The sequence below is a fragment of the Hippoglossus stenolepis genome, chromosome 11 (genome assembly GCF_022539355.2).
Source record: "Hippoglossus stenolepis isolate QCI-W04-F060 chromosome 11, HSTE1.2, whole genome shotgun sequence".
Taxonomy (NCBI): Eukaryota; Metazoa; Chordata; class Actinopteri; order Pleuronectiformes; family Pleuronectidae; genus Hippoglossus; species Hippoglossus stenolepis.
Window position 1 is genome coordinate 138,371 of NC_061493.1, and position 24,907 is coordinate 163,277.

The 24,907-nt window shown below is 47.6% G+C and overlaps 1 protein-coding gene across 2 annotated transcripts; it reads right to left on the reverse strand.

The window, feature by feature from the left end:
- Positions 1 to 17,285: 17,285 nt before the first annotated feature.
- On the reverse strand, positions 17,286 to 21,264 carry LOC118103743 (aromatase-like). 2 transcript variants are annotated; one of them, XM_047342120.1, is made up of 9 exons: positions 21,120 to 21,264; positions 20,824 to 21,027; positions 20,577 to 20,731; positions 20,322 to 20,486; positions 20,056 to 20,170; positions 19,840 to 19,951; positions 18,751 to 18,913; positions 18,290 to 18,531; positions 17,286 to 17,948 (listed from the first exon to the last, which is right to left on the reverse strand). In XM_047342120.1, the coding sequence occupies exons 1-9, from the start codon at positions 21,260 to 21,262 to the stop codon at positions 17,676 to 17,678; spliced, it is 1,572 nt and encodes a 523-aa protein (XP_047198076.1). In that variant the 5' UTR covers positions 21,263 to 21,264; the 3' UTR covers positions 17,286 to 17,675. The 2 variants fall into 2 exon arrangements, with proteins under 2 accessions (XP_047198076.1, XP_047198075.1); XM_047342119.1 differs by having other exon boundaries at positions 20,824 to 20,974; positions 21,070 to 21,264.
- Between the last annotated feature and the right edge of the window lie 3,643 nt (positions 21,265 to 24,907).

A 24,907-nucleotide genomic window follows, 5' to 3' on the forward strand; every position in this document is an offset into this window, starting at 1 on the left:
GGTTTTCTGCAAACCTGACGAATTCGCCTGAGCAACTTTGAAAAAAATGTAAGCAGAAGGTTTCTTTTTTATTAAATTGAAGGTGAATAAATGAACTTATATGCCGGCAGTTCATTAATCATAGCTAGAGTAAAATTAGGCATGGCCTGTGAAAAAGTCTGTCATATATTCCCATGCCAGGATCAGTCTCATTTGAATCAGAATTTGAAACAATAGCTGTTTTAAATGTGGCTACTGTCAATAAATCTAATGAAATCAGTTCAGACTTGTAATAATAATACATATCGAGTCATAAATACTTCAGTTACGACTGGGCTACGCCCTTACCATTCGCCAGCCGCCGACAGAGCCCTCGCCCAGGCTCCTCGCCGCGCTGGCAAACATACTATGGTGATAATCCATCCTGGTGACACGTTTCCCAGTACTCTGTGCCCCCACAGCGGCCTGACCCCGGCCTACCTCACACAAACAACCTGCACCTTGGGAGCATCAGCCGGCCCCATAGCTCAGCATGAGATTGCCCAGACAGAGAAGCCGGCAAACACTCACAGACCTCCTTTAGCTCTCCCGCACATCCACACATATACTGCACATATATTCGATGCTGTTAAGGCTTCATCCAGTTGTTTATACCTGTACAAAGCCACCCTTTGTTTGTCGTGAAAGTAAACTTGTTGTTACTGAACCAATAGCATAATGTGAAAAGCTAAGATTAATACTGGATTAAATGAAAATTGTATGCAATATTAGGTATTGTTTTATCATTTTTATACATACAGTACGTAATCACGTAGAAATAATTGGTGCATTTCCAAGTAGGTGAAATTGACACGCTTAAAAATCACCAACACTGCCATATCTTCCTCAATCTCAACAGTTTTGAATGTTTATTGTTTAAACTGTTTATCTTTTGATTCCTTATTCATTTTGGATACATTAATATTGTAAGTGCTTTGTGGAGTTTACCTAGAGTGCTTTGAGATTTTTGTTTGAAAGTTTTATATGAATAAAGTGTACTTACATCATTGGAGGACAGTAGCTCTATATTGCTGTGAAAGCAGAACAAACACCAACACATGAAAAACCACATGAAGAATAATAAAAATACACACTGTATATTTGATGGAGAGAGTGAAAGTTATATTTTTTCTATTAAAATAACTTATCAAAGAATTGGCCAGGAGAGATACATAACCCATAACATAGAGTCTCATCACTCGCATCACCTAATAAATCCTCCAATCTGTTCATTACAATTAATTGCTCTGCCTGTGGCAAACAGGCTCTCATCTCACCGATGCTTCAGTTTGTTTTGCTTCCACTTAAACACTGGGTGAAGACGGCAAAAAACACAGGAGTCTGTGCAAACATGTTATTTGAGAAAAGAGATAGAGGTTCCCGGGAGGAGGATTCTAAGGTCATTGAGTCTGTATCAGGGCGAGTTTCTCCAGAAATGTCAGACATCAGCCAATCAGTAATGCAGACAAATGTCTAAAATAAACAGTCTCAATGTCCGACTAAGCTGCGGTGAATCAACGATGGCAACACATTTCACCGGCTCAGCAACAAGTCTACCCAGTGTGTGTGTATGTGGGTGTGTGTGTGTGTGCTTGTCTTTCATGATGAGGGCCAATCTTGCTCCAATGCATCATTATGAGGAAACACTAGTTCAAAGGATTGTTTGAGGATTAAGATTTAGCTCTTAGAGTTAGGGGTTGAGTTTGCTAGGTTTAGGCTTAGGGGTAAATAGGGTTAGGTTAGGGTTAGGGTTAGGTTAGCGCCCACATAGACAATGAATGGGGTCCCCTTCCAAAATTCCAAATTCAGTCTGAATTTCCCCAAATTTAAATGTAATACCTAAGTAATGCGAGCAATTATATGTTTTTTCCAGCCAGGGCTCGAACCCTGAACCCTGGGATCAATAAAGAACTGCTCTGCATCACTTGCCATCAGCGGATAGGTGTCAATGGAAACTCCTTGTGTTATTCTTTACCACAAACTTTTATTCGTATCCGTAAGATAATCTTTGAAGCTGTATTGATCGCAGCGTCAGAGTTGGGCAGTTAAACACATTCTCTATAAAGTGCTTTGCAGATGCAGAACCAATCGAAAGCTCTGGATGTGCATGCAAGGATAGTGATAGCGGCACCAACCGATCATTATTTAATTGTCATGCCAACCACTAAATGCAAAGCAGTTAGGTCTGATGAGATATAGAATAACGCTTCTTGCGAAGGTTGTAGAGACTTGAGTGCGTTCGTTCAGTTCAATTGGCGAGGCCCGACGGTAATATTCCTAAGTTTTCCAATATCTTCGAAGAACAAACATCAAATGCAAATAAACTGAGGAGATATTCTCTGAACAATTTTTGTGAATGCATATTTCCAAAAAGTGCGCGCTTCGTCTCTTTTCCTGCTCAGAGGAAGACGTCATGGATGCCGCCGTCAAATGCGGCTCAACAACGATCTGCATGGCTGAAGAGGCCTCGAGAAATGCCGCCAGAGCGTTCCCCATTGACTCCCCAACATTGGCGGACCGGCTGTACCCAATCTCCAAAGTAAGACACGAAACAGTGTTCTCGAGAGCTTGGGTCAGCTCTATCACATATGTCAGTCATCGTTTTTCTGAGCCCAAAGAAGGCCGCAATGCAATCGCACATGAAGGTTTCATTAGCATCGTTTAACGACCCGCCTTCAACTGTCATCCCGTCGCATGTCACAACCAAGACACTACGACTTCCACGCCTGAATGACCGAGCGTAAGCAATGTGCACGCTTTTTCAAGCGGCGCAGTAATTGCAGATTTTGCACTGCTATGGGTTGTAATCTCTTTGACAGAAGCAGGATTTGGGACAGACATGGTTGAAAGCTCGTGCCATTGCAATACAGGTCGGGCCGCATTTGTGCGGCGTTAGCTTGAGCCAACTCTTCAAATTTAGGGAACATCTGATCCTTTTCTGTTGGCCCAGAGTGTTGATATTTTGCAATGGTTCTCTCTCTACTTCTCGAGGAGCCACCTGGTTTTCAGCCTGCCACCAGCAGGCCGGAGTCGACGACCTTTTGTGCACTGTCCACGTTCAGCCTCAAACAACCAGGAGCTTCATCCAGGCATCGCGCAGAAACCCTTGCGGTCAACCGAAGATAAATGCACTGATCAAAATGGGTTCACATGCACTTAGCGGCTTAGCCCGATCATGTAGAGGAAATTTGCCACACAATTTTCCTTTCAAATTTCTGAAGGTTTCGCATGAGCCAAAGCCTGGGAAGGCCAGGCCGAGATATCGGAGCCACGCACATGGGCCACGCACATTCCAGTATTGCCAGGCACCAGACGTGCACATGGGGGCGCAGGATCTACCAATCAAGAAGTACCCTGTTACATGTTTCGGGGCTCCTTTGCCTGGAAGCAAAGCTCAACTGACAGCACAAAACAAAGTGTCTTCCGTCTGGGCTCCCTTGAAGACATAGTTCAGGCTTCATTCTTCCCCGATGATCTAATGGCTCAGCCTGGTTTTCAAAGTTCTGCCACACACAGGTCCAAAGATGATGCCAGAGGCCAGTTGATCCTGAAAGCCACACAGGCAGCTCGGGCCCCAACCACCCAGGGAGCCCAGATCCGCAGCACAGCTTGGGCTAGCACACAGGAGGTGCATGAAAAAACCTGCGCTCACTCAACCAGAAGCAAAAAAACTCCTCTAACTTTGTCTTCAGCTGCTGACCGCAATTTTGTACTCCAAACGGACACTGAAAGGGCCACTGTCCGCGCCCCTAGCAGCGAGAGGTGGGAAATCTGGGATGAGCCTTCCCCACGCCCTTCGAGCCTTAGGCCCGGTTTCCAAAGTTCTGACAGTTACAGGTCCAAAGATGACGCCAGAGGCCAGTTGATCCCGAAATCCACAGGCAGCTCGGTAACCGAACCACCCAGGGATCCCAGACTCGCAGCAGAGCTGAGCCGCGCCTGCAGGATGTGCATAAAAATCTGTGGCTCTACCTCAACCAGAAGTAAAACCTCTAAGCTGTCCAGCTGCTGACTGCACAGACGCCTGTCAGAATGGACACTGAAAAAGGTTACTGTCTGGCCCTTAGCGAGAGGTCTGAAATTTTGATGAGTTTCCCTAAGCCTTCGTTTTCAGCCCGGTTCAGTTCGCCAGTTACAGGTCCAAAGATGATGCCAGAGGCCAGTTGATCCTGAAATCCACACAGGTGAGCTCGTCCTCGAATCCCATTGCAGCAAAGCTTAAGCGGCACACAGGAGAAGACAGCACTCAACCAGAAGTTAACCTCTAACTTTTGTCTAAGCTGCTGACTGCACAGACGGCCTGTACTGAATGGACACTGAAAAGGGCCACTGTCTGGGCCCCTTAGCAGCGAGAGGTCTGAAATTTTGATGAGCTCTCACAGCCCCAGGGCTCAGCTACTGTTTTCAAAGTTCTGCCAGTTACAGGTCCAAAGATGATGCCAGAGTTGAGCCATTCCTGAAATCCACACAGGTGCAGTTGGCCTCGGAACAACCCAGGGACCCCAGATTCGCAGCAGAGCTTTGCACACAGGAGTATGTACCGACGATCTCTCAACCAGAAGTAAATCCTCTAACTTGTCTCAGCTGACTGCACACGGCCTGTTACTGAATGGACACTGAAAAAGGCCACTGTCTGGGCCCTTAGCAGAGAGGTCTGGAAATTTTGGATGAGCTCTCCTGCTGCCCTGGTGGCTCAGCTGGGTTTTCAAAGTTCTGCCAGTTACAGTTCCAAAGATGATCACAGAGTCCAGTTGATCCTGAAATCACACAGGTGCAGCCTGGCTCGGCGACACAGCGGGGCCCCAGATTGGCAGCAGAGCAGCCCGGCACCCAGGAGGTGCATGAAAATCCGGTGGCCTCAACTCAACCAGAAGTAAAAAACACTAACTTTCATCAGCTGCTGACTGCACAGAGGCCTGTACTGAATGGACACTGAAAAGGCCTTAGCAGCGAGAGGTCTGAAATTCTCTGCCTTCGGCCCTTGGTGGCTCAGCCCGGTTTTCAAAGTTCTGCCAGCTACAGGTCCAAAGATGATGCCAGAGGCCAGTTGATCCTGAAATCCACACAGGTGCAGCGTCCCTGACCCACCCAGGGACCCCATATTCGCAGCAGAGCTTAAGCTTACACAAGAGGTGCATGAAAATTCGGTGGCTCTCACTCAACCAGAAGTAAAACACCTCTAACTTTGTCTCAGCTTGCTCAGTACACGCCCGTACTGAATGGAGACACTGAAAAGGGCCACTGTCTGGGCCCCTTAGCAGCGAGAGGTCTGAAAATCTTGGATGAGCTCTCCTCACAGCTCAGCCCGGGTTTTCAAAGTCCTGCCAGTTACACGTCCAAAGATGATGCCAGAGGCCAGTTGATCCTGAAATCTCACTCAGGCACACACGGAACCATCCAGGATCCATATTCGCAGCAGAGCTTAAGCCCGGCACACAGATGATGCATGAAAATTGCAGTGTCACCTACCAACCAGAAGTAAAAACCTCAACTTTGTCTCACTGCACAGAGGGCCTGTACTGAATGGACACTGAAAAGGGCCACTGTCTGGGCCCCTTAGCAGCGAGAGGTCTGAAATTTTGATGAGCTTCCTCGTGCCCTTGGTAGCTCAGCTGGTTTTCAAAGTTCTGCCAGTCATGTGTCCAAAGATGATGCCAGAGGCCAGCTGATCCTGAAATCCACACAGGTGCAGTTGCCCGAACCACCCAGGGACCCAGATTCGCAGCAGCCAGCACACAGGAGGTGCATGAAAAATCTGGGGGCTCTACCTCAACCAGAAGTAAAAACACTCTAACTTTGAGCTGCTCACTGCACAGACGGCCAGACTGAATGGACACTGAAAAGGCCACTGTCTGGGCCCCTTAGCACGAGAGGTCTGAAATTTTGATGAGCTCTCCTCTGGTGGCTCAGCTCGGCTTTCAAAGTTCTGCCAGTTACAGGTCCAAAGATGATGCCAGAGTCCAGTTGATCCCGAAATCCACACACGGTTCGGTCCCCGAACCATCCAGGACCCCCGCATAGTCGGGCACCCAGGATGTGCATGAATCTGGTGGTTTCACTCAACCAGAAGTAAAACTCCACTTGTCCAGCTGACTGCACAGACGGCCTGTACTGAATGGACACTGAAAGGGCCACTGTCTGCCTCTTAGCACGAGAGGTCTGAAATTTGTATCTTCTCGCCCTTGGTCTCAGCCCGGTTTTCAAAGTTCTGCCAGTTACAGTTCAAAGATGATGCCTGACAGTTGATAGTTCGAGCACTCGGGGCTCCCACATTCGCAGCAGAGCTTAAGCCTTCACACAGATGTGCATGAAAATCTGGTGGCTCTACTCATCCAGAAGTAAAAACACCTCTAACTTTTGTCTCAGCTGCTGACTGCACAGCGGCCTGTACTGAATGGACACTGAAAAGGGCCACTGTCCGCCTTAGCAGCGAGGTTCTGAAATTTTGGATGAGCTTCCTCGCGCCCTTGGTGGCTCAGCCCGGTTTTCAAAGTTCTGCCAGTTACAGGTCCAAAGATGATGCCAGAGTCAGTTGATCCTGAAATCCACACAGGTGCAGTCTGTCCCTCGACCACCCAGGGATCCCATATTCGCAGCAGAGCTTAAGCCTGCACACAGGAGGTGCATGAAAATCTGGTGGCTCTACCTCAACCAGAAGTAAAAAAACCTCTACTTTTGTCTCAGCTGCTGACTGCACAGACGCCCTGTACTGAATGGACACTGAAAAGGGCCACTGTCTGTGCGCCCTTAGCAGCGAGAGGTCTGAAATTTGGATGAGCTCTCCCCGCGTCATGGGCTCAGCCCGCCTCGTGTCCTGCCAGTTACAGTTCCAAAGATGATGCCAGAGGCCAGTTGATCCTGAAATCCACAGGTGTAGCTCCCGTCCGATCTCCAGGTCGCTGTTCAGCAGAGCTGGCACCCAGGATGTGCATGAAAATTGCGGCTCTCAACCAGAAGTTAAAACCCTTTCAACCAGTTGCCGACTGGACAGACGCTAACACGACACGAAAAGGGCCACTGTCTGCCCTCAGCTTGAGAGGTCTGATCGATGAGTCTCCTTCGGGCTCAGCCTGCCAGTCCTGCCAGTTACAGGTCCAAAGATGATGCCAGAGGCTGAAATCCACACAGGTGCAATTTGGTCCCCGAACCACCAGGCCCAGACAGCACAGCTTAAGCTTGGCTACAGAGGTGCATGAAAATCTGGTGGCTCTATCACCCGGAAGTAAAAACACCTTTAACTCAGCTGCTGCTGACTGCACAGACGGCCTGTACTGAAGGACACTGAAAGGCCACTGTCTGGGCCCCTAGCACGAGAGGGTCTGAACTCTGATGAGCTCTTCACGGCCTTTGCCAGCCTCAGAACCTGCCATTTACAGGTCCAAAGATGATGCCAGAGCCAGTTGATCCCGAAATCCACACAGGTGTAGCTCGGTCCCGAACCACCCAGGATCTCATTCGCAGAGCGCTGCCAGGAGGTGCATGAAAATTGGCGGCCTTTACCTCAACCAGAAGTAAACCTTAACTTTGTTAGCTGCTGACAGGACGAGCCTGTATCGACACGAAAAGGGCAATGTCCGGGCCCTTCAGCTTAGAGGTCTGATTCGGATGAGCTCTCTGAGCCTGTTGTACGGCTTCGTGTTCCCAGTTACAGTCCAGCTGATGCCAGAGGCCAGTTGATCCTGAAATCCACAGGTGTTTGCCGGACCACCCAGGACCGCAGAGCAGAGCTTGGCCACAGGAGGTGCATTGCCTGGCGGCTCTACCTCAACCAGAAACCTCTAACTTTGTGTCAGCTGCGGCACAGACGCCCGTACTGAATGGACACTGAGGCCACTGTCACTCCCTTAGCAGCCAGAGGTCTGAAATTTGATGAGTTCTCCCGTGCCTCTGCGGCTCAGCCAGTTCCTGCCACGTCCAAAGACGCCAGAGCCAGCTGATCCCGAAACCACAGTGCAGCTTCGGCCAAGGGCCCCAGATTTGCAGCACAGCTTAAGCTCGGCACCAGGTGCATGAAAATTCGGTGCAACTCAACCAGAAAACAAATTAAACTTGTTCAGCAGACTGCACATCGCCTGTACAGAATGGAACCGTAAAGGGCCACTGTCTGGGCTCCCCCTTTAGCAGCGAGAGTCTGAAATTTGATTGCGGCCTGGTGCTCAGTCGTTCTGCCAGTTACAGGTCCAAAGATGAGCCAGAGGTTGCTGATCCTGAAAGCCACACAGGTGAGCCGGTCCTGAACCACAGGATCCCATACAGCAGAAGCAAGCCAGGCACTCCAGGAGGTGCATGAAATTGGTGGTTTCACTGACCGAAGTAAAACCTCTAATCTTGTCTCGCTGCTGACGGCCCAGACAGTGGCCCTTTTCAGTGTCCATTCAGTACAGGCCGTCTGTGCAGTCAGAAGCTGAGACAAAAGTTAAAGTGTTTTTTTACTTCTGGTTGAGGTAGAGCCACCAGATTTTTCATGCACCTCCTGGGTGCCTGGCTTAAGCTCTGCTGCGAATATGGGGTCCCTGGGTGGTTCGGGGACCGAACTGCACCTGTGTGGATTTCAGGATCAACTGGCCTCTGGCATCATCCTTGGACCTGTAACTGGCAGAACTTTGAAAACCGGGCTGAGCCACCAAGGGCCGCAGGGGAGAGCTCATCCAAAATTTCAGACCTCTCGCTGCTAAGGGGCCCAGACAGTGGCCCTTTTCAGTGTCCATTCAGTACAGGCCCTCTGTGCAGTCAGCAGCTGAGACAAAAGTTAGAGGTGTTTTTTTACTTCTGGTTGAGCTAGAGCCACCAGATTTTTCATGCACCTCCTGGGTGCCGAGCTTAAGCTCTGCTGCGAATCTGGGGCCCCTGCGTGGCTCGGGGCCCGAACTGCACCTGTGTGGATTTCAGGATCAACTGGCCTCTGGCATCATCTTTGGACCTGTAACTGGCAGAACTTTGAAAACCGGGCTGAGCCACCAAGGGCCGCAGGGGAGAGCTCATCCAAAATTTCAGACCTCTCGCTGCTAAGGGACCCAGACAGTGGCCCTTTTCAGTGTCCATTCAGTACAGGCCGTCTGTGAAGTCAGCAGCTGAGACAAAAGTTAGAGGTTTTTTTTTTACTTCTGGTTGAGGTAGAGCCACCAGATTTTTAATGCACCTCCTGTGTGCCAAGCTTAATCTGTTCTGCGAATATGGGATCCCTGGGTGGTTCGGGGACCGAACTGCACCTGTGTGGATTTCAGGATCAACTGGCCTCTGGCATCATCTTTGGACCTGTAACTGGCAGAACTTTGAAAACCGGGCTGAGCCACCAAGGGCAGCAGGGGAGAGCTCATCCAAAATTTCAGACCTCTCGCTGCTAAGGGGCCCAGACAGTGGCCCTTTTCAGTGTCCATTCAGTACAGGCCGTCTGTGCAGTCAGCAGCTGAGACAAAAGTTAGAGGTTTTTTTACTTCTGGTTGAGGTAGAGCCACCAGATTTTTCATGCACCTCCTGTGTGCCAAGCTTAAGCTGTGCTGCGAATATGGGATCCCTGGGTGGTTCGGGACCGAACTGCACCTGTGTGGATTTCAGGATCAACTGGCCTCTGGCATCATCTTTGGACCTGTAACTGGCAGAACTTTGAAAACCGGGCTGAGCCACCAAGGGCTGTAGGGGAGAGCTCATCCAAAATTTCAGACCTCTCGCTGCTAAGGGGCCCAGACAGTGGCCCTTTTCAGTGTCCATTCAGTACAGGCCGTCTGTGCAGTCAGCAACTGAGACAAAAGTTAGAATTTTTTTTTACTTCCGGTTGAGCTAGAGCCCCCAGATTTTTCATGCACCTCCTGTGTGCCAAGCTTAAGCTGTGCTGCGAATATGGGGTCCCTGGGTGGTTCGGGGACCGAACTGCACCTGTGTGGATTTCAGGATCAACTGGCCTCTGGCATCATCTTTGGACCTGTAACTGGCAGAACTTTGAAAACCGGGCTGAGCCACCAAGGGCCGTAGGGGAGAGCTCATCCAAAATTTCAGACCTCTCGCTGCTAAGGGGCCCAGACAGTGGCCCTTTTCAGTGTCCATTCAGTACAGGCCGTCTGTGCAGTCAGCAGCTGAGACAAAAGTTAGAGGTTTTTTTAACTTCTGGTTGAGGTAGAGCCACCAGATTTTTCATGCACCTCCTGTGTGCCAAGCTTAAGCTGTGCTGCGAATATGGGGTCCTTGGGTGGTTCGGGGACCGAACTGCACCTGTGTGGATTTCAGGATCAACTGGCCTCTGGCATCATCTTTGGACCTGTAACTGGCAGAACTTTGAAAACCGGGCTGAGCCACCAAGGGCCGCAGGGGAGAGCTCATCCAAAATTTCAGACCTCTCGCTGCTAAGGGGCACAGTCAGTGGCCCTTTTCAATGTCCATTCAGTACAGGCCGTCTGTGCAGTCAGCAGCTGAGACAAAAGTTAGAGGTGTTTTTTTACTTCTGGTTGAGCTAGAGCCACCAGATTTTTCATGCACCTCCTGGGTGCCGGGCTTAAGCTCTGCTGCGAATATGGGGTCCCTGGGTGGTTCGGGGACCGAACTGCACCTGTGTGGATTTCAGGAGCAACTGGCCTCTGGCATCATCTTTGGACCTGTAACTGGCAGAACTTTGAAAACCGGGCTGAGCCACCAAGGGCCGCAGGGGAGAGCTCATCCAAAATTTCAGACCTCTCGCTGCTAAGGGGCCCAGACAGTGGCCCTTTTCAGTGTCCATTCAGTACAGGCCGTCTGTGAAGTCAGCAGCTGAGACAAAAGTTAGAGTTTTTTTTTTTACTTCTGGTTGAGGTAGAGCCACCAGATTTTTATTGCACCTCCTGTGTGCCAAGCTTAAGCTGTGCTGCGAATATGGGGCCCTTGAGTGGCTCGGGGCCCGAACTGCACCTGTGTGGATTTCAGGATGAACTGGCCTCTGGCATCATCTTTGGACCTGTAACTGGCAGAAATTTGAAAACCGGGCTGAGCCACCAAGGGCCGCAGGGGAGAGCTCATCCAAAATTTCAGACCTCTCGCTGCTAAGGGGCCCAGACAGTGGCCCTTTTCAGTGTCCATTCAGGACAGGCCGTCTGTACAGTCAGCAGCTGAGACAAAAGTTAGAGTTTTTTTTTTTTACTTCTGGTTGAGCTAGAGCAACCAGATTTTTCATGCACCTCCTGGGTGCCGGCCTTAAGCTCTGCTGCGAATATAGCGTCCCTGGGTGGTTCAGGGACTGAACTGCACCTGTGTGGATTTCAGGATCAACTGGCCTCTGGCATCATCTTTGGACCTGTAACTGGCAGAAATTTGAAAACCGGGCTGAGCTACCAAGGGCCGTAGGGGAGAGCTCATCCAAAATTTCAGACCTCTCGCTGCTAAGGGGCCCAGACAGTGGCCCTTTTCAGTGTCCATTCAGTGCAGGCCGTCTGTGCAGTCAGCAGCAGAGACAAAAGTTAGAATTTTTTTTTTTACTTCCGGTTGAGCTAGAGCCACCAGATTTGTCATGCACCTCCTGGGTGCCGGGCTTAATCTCTGCTGCGAATATGGGGTCCCTGGGTCTTTCGGGGACCGAACTGCACCTGTGTGGATTTCAGGATCAACTGGCCTCTGGCATCATCTTTGGACCTGTAACTGGCAGAACTTTGAAAACCGGGCTGAGCCACCAAGGGCTGTAGGGGAGAGCTCATCCAAAATTTCAGACCTCTCGCTGCTAAGGGGCCCAGACAGTGGCCCTTTTCAGTGTCGATTCAGTACAGGCCGTCTGTGCAGTCAGCAGCTGAGACAAAAGTTAGAGGTTTTTTTAACTTCTGGTTGAGGTAGAGCCACCAGATTTTTCATGCACCTCCTGTGTGCCAAGCTTAAGCTGTGCTGCGAATATGGGATCCCTGGGTGGTTCGGGGACCGAACTGCACCTGTGTGGATTTCAGGATCAACTGGCCTCTGGCATCATCTTTGGACCTGTAACTGGCAGAACTTTGAAAACCGGGCTGAGCAGCCAAGGGCCGCAGGGGAGAGCTCATCCAAAATTTCAGACCTCTCGCTGCTAAGGGGCCCAGACAGTGGCCCTTTTCAGTGTCCATTCAGTACAGGCCGTCTGTGCAGTCAGCAGCTGAGACAAAAGTTAGAGGTTTTTTTTACTTCGGATTGAGGTAGAGCCACCAGATTTTCGATTAACCTCCTGTGTGCCAAGCTTAAGCTGTGCTGCGAATATGGGATCCCTGGGTGGTTCGGGGACCGAACTGCACCTGTGTGGATTTCAGGATCAACTGGCCTCTGGCATCCTCTTTGGACCTGTAACTGGCAGAACTTTGAAAACCGGGCTGAGCCACCAAGGGCCGCAGGGGAGAGCTCATCCAAAATTTCAGACCTCTCGCTGCTAAGGGGCCCAGACAGTGGCCCTTTTCAGTGTCCATTCAGGACAGGCCGTCTGTGCAGTCAGAAGCTGAGACAAAAGTTAGAGGTGTTTTTTTTACTTCTGGTTGAGCTAGAGCCACCAGATTTTTCATGCACCTCCTGGGTGCCGGGCTTAAGCTCTGCTGCGAATATGGGGTCCCTGGGTGGTTCGGGGACCGAACTGCACCTGTGTGGATTTCAGGATCAACTGGCCTCTGGCATCATCTTTGGACCTGTAACTGGCAGAACTTTGAAAACCGGGCTGAGCCACCAAGGGCCGCAGGGGAGAGCTCATCCAAAATTTCAGACCTCTCGCTGCTAAGGGGCCCAGACAGTGGCCCTTTTCAGTGTCCATTCAGTACAGGCCGTCTGTGCAGTCAGCAGCTGAGACAAAAGTTAGAGGTGTTTTTTTTACTTCTGGTTGAGCTAGAGCCACCAGATTTTTCATGCACCTCCTGGGTGCCGAGCTTAAGCTGTGCTGCAAATCTGGGGCCCTTGAGTGGCTCGGGGCCCGAACTGCACCTGTGTGGATTTCAGGATGAACTGGCCTCTGGCATCATCTTTGCAGCTGTAACTGGCAGAACTTTGAAAACCGGGCTGAGCCACCAAGGGCCGCAGGGGAGAGCTCATCCAAAATTTCAGACCTCTCGCTGCTAAGGGACCCAGACAGTGGCCCTTTTCAGTGTCCATTCAGTACAGGCCGTCTGTGAAGTCAGCAGCTGAGACAAAAGTTAGAGGTTTTTTTTTTACTTCTGGTTGAGGTAGAGCCACCAGATTTTTAATGCACCTCCTGTGTGCCAAGCTTAATCTGTTCTGCGAATATGGGGCCCTTGAGTTGCTCGGGGCCCGAACTGCACCTGTGTGGATTTCAGGATGAACTGGCCTCTGGCATCATCTTTGCAGCTGTAACTGGCAGAACTTTGAAAACCGGGCTGAGCCACCAAGGGCCGCAGGGGAGAGCTCATCCAAAATTTCAGACCTCTCGCTGCTAAGGGACCCAGACAGTGGCCCTTTTCAGTGTCCATTCAGTACAGGCCGTCTGTGCAGTCAGCAGCTGAGACAAAAGTTAGAGGTTTTTTTTTTACTTCTGGTTGAGGTAGAGCCACCAGATTTTTCATGTACCTCCTGTGTGCCAAGCTTAAGCTGTGCTGCGAATATGGGATCCCTGGGTGGTTCGGGGACCGAACTGCACCTGTGTGGATTTCAGGATCAACTGGCCTCTGGCATCATCTTTGGACCTGTAACTGGCAGAACTTTGAAAACCGGGCTGAGCCACCAAGGGCCGCAGGGGAGAGCTCATCCAAAATTTCAGACCTCTCGCTGCTAAAGGGCACAGTCAGTGGCCCTTTTCAGTGTCCATTCAGTACAAGCCGTCTGTGCAGTCAGCAGCTGAGACAAAAGTTAGAGGTTTTTTTTTTACTTCTGGTTGAGGTAGAGCCACCAGATTTTTAATGCACCTCCTGGGTACCGAGCTTAAGCTCTGCTGCAAATCTGGGGCCCCTGCATGGCTCGGGGACCGAACTGCACCTGTGTGGATTTCAGGATCAACTGGCCTCTGGCATCATCTTTGGACCTGTAACTGGCAGAACTTTGAAAAGCGGGCTGAGCCACCAAGGGCCGCAGGGGAGAGCTCATCCAAAATTTCAGACCTCTCGCTGCTAAGGGGCCCGGACAGTGGCCCTTTTCAGTGTCCATTCAGTACAGGCCATCTGTGCAGTCAGCAGCTGAGACAAAAGTTAGAGGTGGTTTTTTTACTTCTGGTTGAGCTAGAGCCACCAGATTTTTCATGCACCTCCTGGGTGCTGAGCTTAAGCTCTGCTGCGAATCTGGGGCCCCTGGGTGCCTCGGGGCCAGAGCTGTGGCTCCCGGCTATATCTCCGGCCCTGTAATTGGCAGAGCTTTGAAAACCAGGCTGAGCCATTGGGGTCATCAGGGGAGAGGGTGTGCAAAATTTCAGACTTGTAAATGCTAAGGGGCCCAGACAGAGGCCACTTTGATTTTGTACTTGTGGTTGAGCTTTGAAAACCGGGCTGAGTCTTAAAGGGCCCCAGGGGAGAGCATGTAACAAATTACTTGCGGTTGAGGTAGATCCACCAACGTTTATGTGCACCGTCTGGGTGCCTCTGGAAGCTCCACTGAAAGTGTGCGGCCCCTGGGTGGTTCGGGGCCCAAGCTGTGGCTCCCGGCTCTATCTCCGGCCCTGTAACCTTCAGAGCTTTGAAAACCATGCAGAGCCTTCAAGGGCCCCAGGGGAGAGTGTGTGGCAAATTTCAGTCCTCTACCTTGTTGGGGTCCCGGGCTAGGGGCCCCCTTTGCAGTGCCTCTTAACAGACCCCACATTTTATTGAGGTGCATTTATACTTCCGGTTGAGCTAGAGCCACCAAAGTTTTCTGCACCGTTTTGGTACCTGGATGAAGCTCCGCTGAAAGTTTGAGGCCCCTGGGTGTTTCGGGGCCTGAACGGTGGACCCCGGGTGCAGAAAAGGTTGTCGGCTATATCTCCGGCCCTGTAATTGGCAGAGCTTTGAAAACCAGGCTGTGCTATCGGGGTCACCAGGGGAGAGGATGTGCAAAATTTCAGACCTCTGGGCCTACAGCAAGGATCCCAGAATGGTTCCTAAATTTGAAGAGTTGGCTCCAGAACAGCGCCACCTAAATGGCGCTGACATATGTAATACAACTCTTTGAGAGCTTTCCAACCATGTCTGTCCCAAATCCCTCACTGCTTCTGTCAAAGAGATACAACCCTTAACGAGGTGCAAAATCTCACAATTTGGCGCCCCCTAGCGCCGCCCAGGAAAGGCGTACACATTTGCTTTTACCGCTCAGTCATTCAGGGCGCCAAGGCCTTTCCGTAGATGTCTTGGTTGTGACTGTACGACCCAGGATGACAAAGTTGGAAACCCCAGCCTGAGTCAGACAAATGGTCTTGGGGGCAATAAGTCTTCATGGTACTGATTGCATTTGCAACCTCTTTGGAGCTCCAAGAGAAAGCAGTGAGCTATCGATCTGATTCTGACATATGTGATAGAGCTGACCCAGAGCTCTCAGGAACACTATTTCCCATCCCTGTGGCTCTTACCGTTCCTGACTTGTGGGGCTTTACAGGTTAGATTTTTAGCGAGGTCAGAAGGTCACCAATGTTAAGTCAATGGGGGCCTTCTGAGTAACATTTCTGAGGCCTCTTCAACCATACAAGGTCCGATTGATTTGAAACCACTTTTGACTGACAGCTGGCATCCCGCTGAACGTGGGCGTGCTTTTTGTTTCCCTCTGAGCCAACAGGAAGGACGAACGCACTTTTCAAGTCTCTACGACCTTCACAAAAAAAGTTATTCAAGAATATCTCCTCAGATTTATTTGCATTTGGTGGTTTGACCACTTTGGAAGGTCGTAGAACCTCGGGGATGGTACCAATCGATCGGGCGTACCCGAATTAGTTTAGACGAACGCACTTCTCAAGTCTCTACAACCTTCACAAAAAACGTTATTCAAGAATATCTCATCAAACCTCCTTCTTTGCATTTGGTGGTTTGACCACTAGATGGCGCTGACATTTAAATAATGATCAGTTGGTGCCGCTATCACTATCACTGCATACACATCCAGAGCTTTCCATTAGTTCTGCATCTGTAAGCACTTTATAGAGAATGTGTTTAATCACCCAACTCTGACACTGCGATCAATACAACTTCAAAGATTATCTTACAGATACGAATAAAAGTTTTGTAAAGAATAACAGCTGCTGAGCTCATTGACACCTATCCACTGATGCCAAGTCATGCAGAGCAGTTCTTTTATTGATCCCAGGGTTCAGGGTTCGAGCCCCGCTGAAAACATAATTGCTCGCATTACTTAGGCATTACATTGTAAATTTGGGAAAATTCAGAATTTGGAATGTGGAATTTTGGAAGAGGACCCGACCCCATTCATTGTCTATGTGGAGCGCCTAACCCTAACCCTAACCCCTAACCCTAACCCGTAACCCCTAACCCTAACCCCTAACCCCTAACCCTAAGCCTAAGCCTAAACCTAACCAAACTTCAACCCTAACTCTAAAACCAAATCTTAATCCTCAAACAATCCTTTGAATTTGTGAGGAACAAAATATCCTCGCAATGATGGTATTGAACCAAGATTGGCCCTCATAACTATAGAAAGACAAGCACACACACACACACACCCACATACACACACACTGGGTAGACTTGTTGCTGAGCCGGTGAAATGGTCATTGATTTGCCATCGTTGATTCACCCACCCAGCACTTAGTCGGTGACATTGAGACTGTTTATTTTAGACATTTCGGTTTCTTGCATTACTGATTGAAAGCTGATGTCTGACATTTCTGGAGAAACTGCACCGCACAACTGAAAACCTTTTTTGGACTCAATATTTTCGTCCTCCTCCCGGGAACCTCTATCTCTGTTTCTCAAACAAACATGTTTGCACAGAGCTCCTGTGGTTTTTAACCGTCGTCCTCTGAGGGGCCCCAGTGTTTAAGTGGAAGCAAAACAAACTGAAGCATCTGTGAGTGAGATGAAAACCCTGTTTGCCCACAGGCAGAGCAATTGAATGTAATGAACAGATTGGAGGGTTTATTAAGGTGATGCAGATGATGAGACCTCTTATGTTATGGGTTGTAGCGCCCTCTCCTGGCCAATTCTTTGATGGGGTTGTTTTTATTAGAAAAAATATAACTTTTTTTCACTCTCTCCATCAAATATACAGTGTGTATTTTTATTATTCTTCATGTGGTTTTTCATGTTGGTGTTTGTTCTGCTTTCTACATAACATAGAAACTACTGTCCTCCAATGATGTAAGTACACTTTATTCATATAGAAACTTTCAAACAAAAAACTCCAAGGCACTCTAGGTAAAACTCCACAAAAGCACTTACAATATTAATGTATCCAAAATGAATAAGGAATCAAAAATGATAAACAGTTTAAACAATAAACATTCAAAACAGTTGGATTGAGGAGGTCTGTTGGTGTTGGTGATTTTTAAACGTGTCAATTTCCTACTTGGAAAATGCACCAATTATTTTCACGTGATTACGTACTGTATGTATAAAAAATGATAAAACAATACCTAATATTGGCACAATAATTTTCATTTAATCCAGTATTAATCTTAACTTTTCACATTATGCATATTAGTTCCAGTAACAATACAAGTTTAACACGTATTAAATTATAAAAGTTAGCTTTGTACAGTCATGAGATAAAACAACCTAGATGAAGCCGTGTAGATCAGATATATGTACAGTATATGTGTGAATGTGCAGGGAGAGCTAAAGGTCGGAGTCTGGGAGTGTTTGCCAGCTTCCTCTCTGTCTGGGTAAGAATCTCATGCTGAGCTGTGGGGCCTCGGGCTGATGCTCCACAGGCTGCTGGGACAGGTTGTTGGTCTGTGGGAGGCAGGCCAGGGTCAGGCCCTTGTGGGGGCACACAGAGTACTGGGAAAGCAATGTCACCAGGATGGATTTGATCATCACCATGGCGATGTGTTTGCCAACGCAGGAGCGAGGGCCTGAACCGAACGGCTGGAAGTAACGTCGAGGAGCCTGGAGGACGACGGAGGGGGAGAGAGAAGACAGATGAGAAACCCTGAAAACTTTACAACAAGTATTAGTCTGTAACACAAGTATTTATGACTCGATATATGTATTAATTATTACAAGTCTGAACTGAATTTCATTAGATTTTATTGACAGTAGCCACATTAAAAAACAACTATTGTCAAATTCTGATTCAAATGAGACTGATCCTTACTGGTGCATGGGAATATATGACAGACTTTTTCACCAGGCCATGCCCACCTCACACTAGCTATGAAAATAGACTCTCGGCATATAAGTTCATTTATTCACCTTCAATTTAATAAAAAAAAGAAACCTCTACTTACATTTTTCTCAAAGTTGCTCAGGCGGAATTCATCAGGTTTGCAGAAAAACTCAGTGCGGTGCATGCGTCCCGTGTTGAGGATGATGTTCATGCCCTTTGGTACCCTGTAGCCATCGATGACGTCATCGGACAGGGCTCGACGCATGGTGAAGTCCACCACAGGGTGGAAGCGCAGACACTCGTTGATGAAACTCTCCAGCACCTGCAGCCTCTGCAGGTCGCCGTTCTGCAGCTGCCTCTCACCTAGAGCAAGACGGGGAGAAGATATCAATCACATTTCAATTCTTATAGCCCATATTCACAGATCACAATTTGCCTCATAGGGTTTAACAAGGTGTGAAACCCTCTGTTCTTAACTCTCAACAAGAGGAAGAACTACCACATAAACAAGGATTTGGGATTTTTGTGTGGCTCCACAATTCTTAAATCTGCATTCAGTATCAGTGTTTTTAAGCTCCTCACCCACTACAGTGTCAATCTCTCGCAGCAGCTGCAGCTCCACATCTGGATTCTGCTTGAGCAGCAGCAGCATGAAGAAGAGGCTGACGGACAGAGTGTCGGGCGCCGCAATCACCATCTCCAGCACGCACTGCACCACGTTCTCCGCAGACAGCTCGCCGTGGTTCTGAGAACACGTGGAAGTGAACAGACATAGGGGTGGAAGGGCTTAAAGAATGAATCAGGGCTTCATAGTAGTGGTGCACCGATGTATCGGCCGTATATCGGTAGCGGCCGATATTCGCCTCGTTTACTGCCATCGGCGTATCGGTAATAAACTTGACTTTCACCGATAACATTGGCCGATGTTCATTGGTATGTTTTCTGCAGCCTGCCAATCTGGCATCCAGATTATGGTACACTGATGCCGGGTTTACACCGGGCGCTGAAGCGCAGCGCCGCGCAGCGCAGCGCCAAGGAAAGCCAGGCGCCTCTCATCCACCCCCCTGTTAAACCTTTGTGCGGTTCACATGGGCTGCGATGCGCCCGCTCCGCGCCAGCACCCTTCACCGATGGTTTCGGCGTGAGGCGTGACGCTCCAGGAAACAGACTGAAAAATGATTTTAAACGATATAAATGACATATTTGATATGATATAAATGATCAAATATGCATCCCATACTTTGTATTCCCCTTCTGTTGTCCTGGAGTTTTAATTTTCCCAATTTTCCCAATCACATAATTAAATGTCCCCCTCTGCCCATCCACTACAGCCACACAAGCAGTCATATAGATAAAAAGAGAGGGGGGGCTAAAGGCTTGCTTGGAGAATACGTCATTGAACGGGTTACATACATCAACAAGCGGAGAATCGCGGGCTGACCGGCGCGGAGAAATGCGGTCCGGTGTGAACAGCCAGGCATCTAAAGTTACACTTGTCACTTTTTCAGTTTTTCATATTATTCAAGTAATAAACAAATATCGGTATCGGTATCGACTATCGGCTAGATTGTTGTTTTAAATATCGGTATCGGCCAAGAATTTCCATATCGGTGCATCCCTACTTCATAGTTTTTACCAAAGAAATGGCAGACACGAGATTCCCAGACTGACCTGTGCAAATATGAGGCCTGTGGTGAAGTTGATGTTGTCCAGTTTATCTGCCTGCTCCACATCTCTCCTCTTCTGTTCCACCAGGTCCCCTATGGCATCATGCAGCTCCTTGCTGTGAGATAACAGACATATTATATTTGGCTGAAGAGAAAAATAACTTAAAAACACCTGGAGAAGTGTGATCGTAAGAATAATTGAGTGAGAACGTGGACTCACACTGCCGCCTTGTGCCTCTGGTGGATCCAGTCCAATCTGAAGTACATGTCTGGTTTGATTAACACAGTTTGCCACGTGTCAAAATACTTCCGAATCTTCACCAGCAGCTCTTTCTCTGCACACAGAGTTCACAGATGCATCAAATACACAACGCAGATGGAGCATAAATTCACTTCATCTTAACTGAGCCAAGCTGATGAACTCAAACTGTCACAGTCCCTGTGTGTTTGCAGCATCTTCAGAATGAACCATCCATGCCTCCTCACCATTGACGGGCACGTCCAGGAAGAGTCTGTTGGAGATGTCGACCACGGTGCAGCGCAGCAAACTGAGGACGTCGACGTGAGCCAAACTGTCCAGGTCGTCCAGGTGAGTCTGCGTGGAGGAGACGCAGACCTCCACTGTCTTCTGCAAACCTGGACCTGTCAGAGCTGACACAGAAACACACGTTTCCTGGACTTTAATATTCAAGTCCTGAATACCTGGACCTGTGAATATGTCTGAAGGTGTTAGAATGTTACCTCTGGTGAAATGGGTGCGTATCTTTTTCCAAAGGGACATGTTGTTGTTGAAGATGATGCCTCTCTCGTACATGCCGATGCAACTCAGTCCCTGCTTGCTCCCAAAACGTGACGTGTAATGTCCATTCTTCAGCACGTGGTAAACGGCTGATGCCCTTATGGTGAAAATAAAAAGAATAAATCACTTACAGATTGTAAATTATCATGAGAAATATACCTAGAATATACTTAAGCACTCAGGACAAACCTGCTGAGGATGAGTGTCTCCTCTCCATCGATCCAGACTCTGACAATGTCTCCATACTTCTTGTTGTAGTAGTTGCTGGCTGTGCCTATACCCGTCCACATGAATCTCACGTATGAGAGAAGTGGCCCCAGACCCAGACAGAAAGGTGGACCTGTTGTAGCGAATGACAGTAAATATACTTCAGCACGGGCACAAGTAAAGAAACTCTGCGAAGTGTCAAAGCTCAAACACGACTAGAGGACCCACCTGGCACGGTTCTCCTGTCTGTGTGGCTCCAGGCGACCAGCAGCACACACACGAGCAGGATCAAGGTCCTGGTGTCCACCGAGACGCCCGGTGTTCCCACTGCGGTGGCGTTTGGGGACGTGGAGACCAGGTCCCCCAGTGCGGCCAGACCTACGGGAGTCATCGCCATGTCACAAGCAGGGATCCGATCCATAGGAAGACTTGAATTTGAAAAAAACAACCCGCACACGACTGCACAAACATGATGAAAGCTGCCCCAGACAATCCCTTCCTCTTTATAGGCAGTGGGAGCTGGTTACAAGCCAGGTCAGGGTAATGCAAACGCCACAACACTGCAGTGAAATGGTAAACAATACACTTGTAACCTTGAGGGGGTGGAGCGGTGCCAGCGCCCTTGAGCGAACAGGACTTTGTTCCGTGGGTATGTTGTGATGCGCCGAACATCAAAAGGATCTGGTATGAAACGCTGAGAACTGCCACCTGGGCTCTGAGATGGAATCTGTGTTATTGTTTGTGGTATTGTAAAGTTATCAGTCTGGCAAAATTACACTTTCAATTTCTGTCTGCAGGTTAAGATGAGGTTTCTTTCAGGTTTTTTCTAGCAAAGGGAGAAAGAGAAAAGAAAGCAGAATTTTTAAAATGTTGAATATAGTTTTTTTTAATGATAAATACTGTAACAATCTCCTCTTTAGCTCCCTCGGCTTTTGAATTTGTCATAGTAGTGACAAATTCTAATTACCCTCAGATTCCTCCATTAGACTGCCAGTAGATGGAGAAGCAGAGCTGTGATCCATATTAAAGATGTTTACTGTGACATAAGCTGTGAAAACAAAACCATATACTTTCATAACAACGGCTCTTGAGCTCTATACTAAAGCCAGGTGGTTATATCATTAGATAATCTTTTTTGGGGGTTGATTTTCCATTGATTTAATGTTATACATATGTCATTTCATTTTAGATTTTACTGGCAGATACCACATTAAAATTAAAAGTGGTATTTTACAGATTCTTTTCTGGGTTTCTGTCCAGATTTATAACCTCTAACACCACCATGTTTCCATTGCGTTATTTCATTTTATATAGTATTTTTTTGTTCATTTAGTTTGCTCTTTTATACCTTTGTTGTGTTTTTCTAATGTCTTTGTACATAGAAACATATTGTATCTACTGTGAAACCTGTGAGTAACAAACATTGTAATTTTTATTTATAACCAACTTGTAATGTGATGTATATATATATGAATAAATGAAACAGAAATATATATTGTGTTTCAAATATATAACACTAACGATGATTTTGTGTTAACATTTAGATAGTATTTTATTCATATATACCCTTTGAGTAACTAACTATTGTTGTTTTATTATTGATGAATATTTTTATGAAGTATTTGCCCCTTGTCTTTTATTTCTGCATAATTTTTAAGTCCATCCAGGATTATTTAATTTAATTTTAATTTTATTAAATAAATACATTTTTATTGATTCATTTATTTTTCCGTTTCTGACAAACATCATGCTCTCTGGCTTCGTTCCTGCCTTTGTTCCATTTGCTCGCTCTGTATAAAGGACTCTGTGAATTCACTCACCGCCCACACTCAACCACATCTTTGTCTCCACCACATGTGTAGGAATTTGTTCAGAAAGTGAACAAACAAGAGCAACAGAAAGCCAATAAATGTCAGGACATGTATGAAGTCTGAGCGGAATCTATGACTCCTCTGTTACCTTCTGTTTTTACTTTATCATGTTTATACAACAGGGAACAATCCACAAGCATCTTCAGGGTGTTTGTGTGAGTCGGGAAATGAACAGTTGACATACGATGGAGACACAGAGGGATGACGTGCATTAAGAGAGTGGATGTGTATTCAGGCAATTGGCAAATACATATGATCACGACAAATATTGCGACTTGTGCAGCTCCACTCTTTGTTCACTACTCTTTTGTACTCATCCTACATAGTTTAACTTGAAAGATCTGTGAATTTCGTGAGGAGTATCTATTTCTCATTGTGTTGAAGATTATTTTGTGAAGTTAAATGTATATATTTTTACAGTTAGTGAATTTATTTGCTTTCTGCTGTTTTCTTTAACGTGGCAAATTTAAGGCTTTAGTGATTTCTTATTCTATATTCTAACAGTGCAATGAAAAGCAGAGCTGAACTTTGTCTCACAGGCAGAGGAGGTGGGTGGGAGGATTACGTTTGTAGGACGACACATCAGGTCATCTTTCTGTCCTTGGCCCGGAGCAGCAGGACGGACTCGGACCCCTCAGCCCAAGAGAGATAAGGCCGCTTTCAAAGCAGCTGCGCCCCAGGGAGGAGGAAACACATCCAGAGAGAGGTCTGCAAGAGAGGTGGCGAAGAATATGTGGACGTGTTGACATATTCCCACAGCGTGATTCATTTTATTGGGTCGAAATGATTGCAGCTTTCCAAACATTCAAGTGTCCAGATATGAAATCTCCTTTAACGTCATTGTGGGTCAATTCCCTGCTTCTCACTCAGCAGCGCTCGGAGCACGGTGAGTGAAAGGCAACAAAGGAACGACCTCCAGCTCTATAGGACTGTGTGTACGTACACATGCACACATCTGCTGGAGCAATTCAAGCTGTCAGAGACCTCAGTGACCTACAGCCTCAGGCAGGAGCACACACACACACACACACACACACACACACACACACACACACACACACACACACACACACACACACACACACACACACACACACACACACACACACACACAGAGAGAGGCAGGAAGAGGTAAGAGTGGTGAAGGAAAGCAGACATGACAACATTACTGTTAGAGATTCAGGTCGTGAGCTCTTTTGACCAGAGCTGGAATGTGTGTGTGTGCGTGTACTCATTTTTGTGACATCTTTTTCCAACACAACACTGAACCTGAACCTGTAAGGACCAGTAGAACTCATGAGGACCAAGGTCTGGTTTTAATGAGGCAAAACTTTAATTTTGAGGTCCTGGTTAAGGTTAGTGATAAGATGTGAGTTGTGATTAGGTTAAAGGGCAAACAGCGTTGCAGCCAAATCCAATACAATAGAGGTAAATGGTGACTCCTTCTTCAAACGTATAAAAACAACAGAAAAAATATTAAACCACTCAGGTAGAAGAGAAACATAGTGATGGCTTGTGAGGGGTTTCCCATGTGTAGGAATTTGTTCAGTAAGTGAACAAACAAGAGCAACAGAAAGCCAATAAATGTCAGGACATGTATGAAGTCTGAGCGGAATCTATGACTCCTCTGTTACCTTCTGTTTTTACTTTATCATGTTTATACAACAGGGAACAATCCACAAGCATCTTCAGGGTGTTTGTGTGAGTCGGGAAATGAACAGTAGACATACGATGGAGACACAGAGGGATGACGTGCATTAAGAGAGTGGATGTGTATTCAGACAATTGGCAAATACATATGATCACTACAAATATTGCGACTTGTGCAGCTCCAGTCTTTGTTCACTACTCTTTTGTACTCAACCTACATAGTTTAACTTGAAAGATCTGTGAATTTCCTGAGCAGTATCTATTTCTCATTGTGTTGAATTCAAATTCAGATTATTTTATGAAGTTAAATGTATATATTTTTTACAGTTAGTGAATTTATTTGCTTTCTGCTGTTGTCTTTAATGTGGCAATTTTAAGGCTTTAGTGATTTCTTATTCTTTATTCTAACAGTGCAATGAAAAGCAGAGCTGAACTTTGTCTCACAGGCAGAGGAGGTGGGTGGGAGGATTACGTTTGTAGGACGACACATCAGGTCATCTTTCTGTCCTTGGCCCGGAGCAGCAGGACGGACTCGGACCCCTCAG

Bases quoted from the DNA above. Each gene is read 5' to 3' on its own strand.
- LOC118103743 (XM_047342120.1), bottom strand. From the start codon at position 21,262: ATGGATCGGATCCCTGCTTGTGACATGGCGATGACTCCCGTAGGTCTG. The intron at 20,487-20,576 runs GTAACATTCTAA...TTTCTGTGTCAG, and splicing joins ACGCACCCATTTCACCAGAG to CTCTGACAGGTCCAGGTTTG. The intron at 18,914-19,839 runs GTCAGTCTGGGA...ACGTGTTCTCAG, and splicing joins CAGGCCTCATATTTGCACAG to AACCACGGCGAGCTGTCTGC.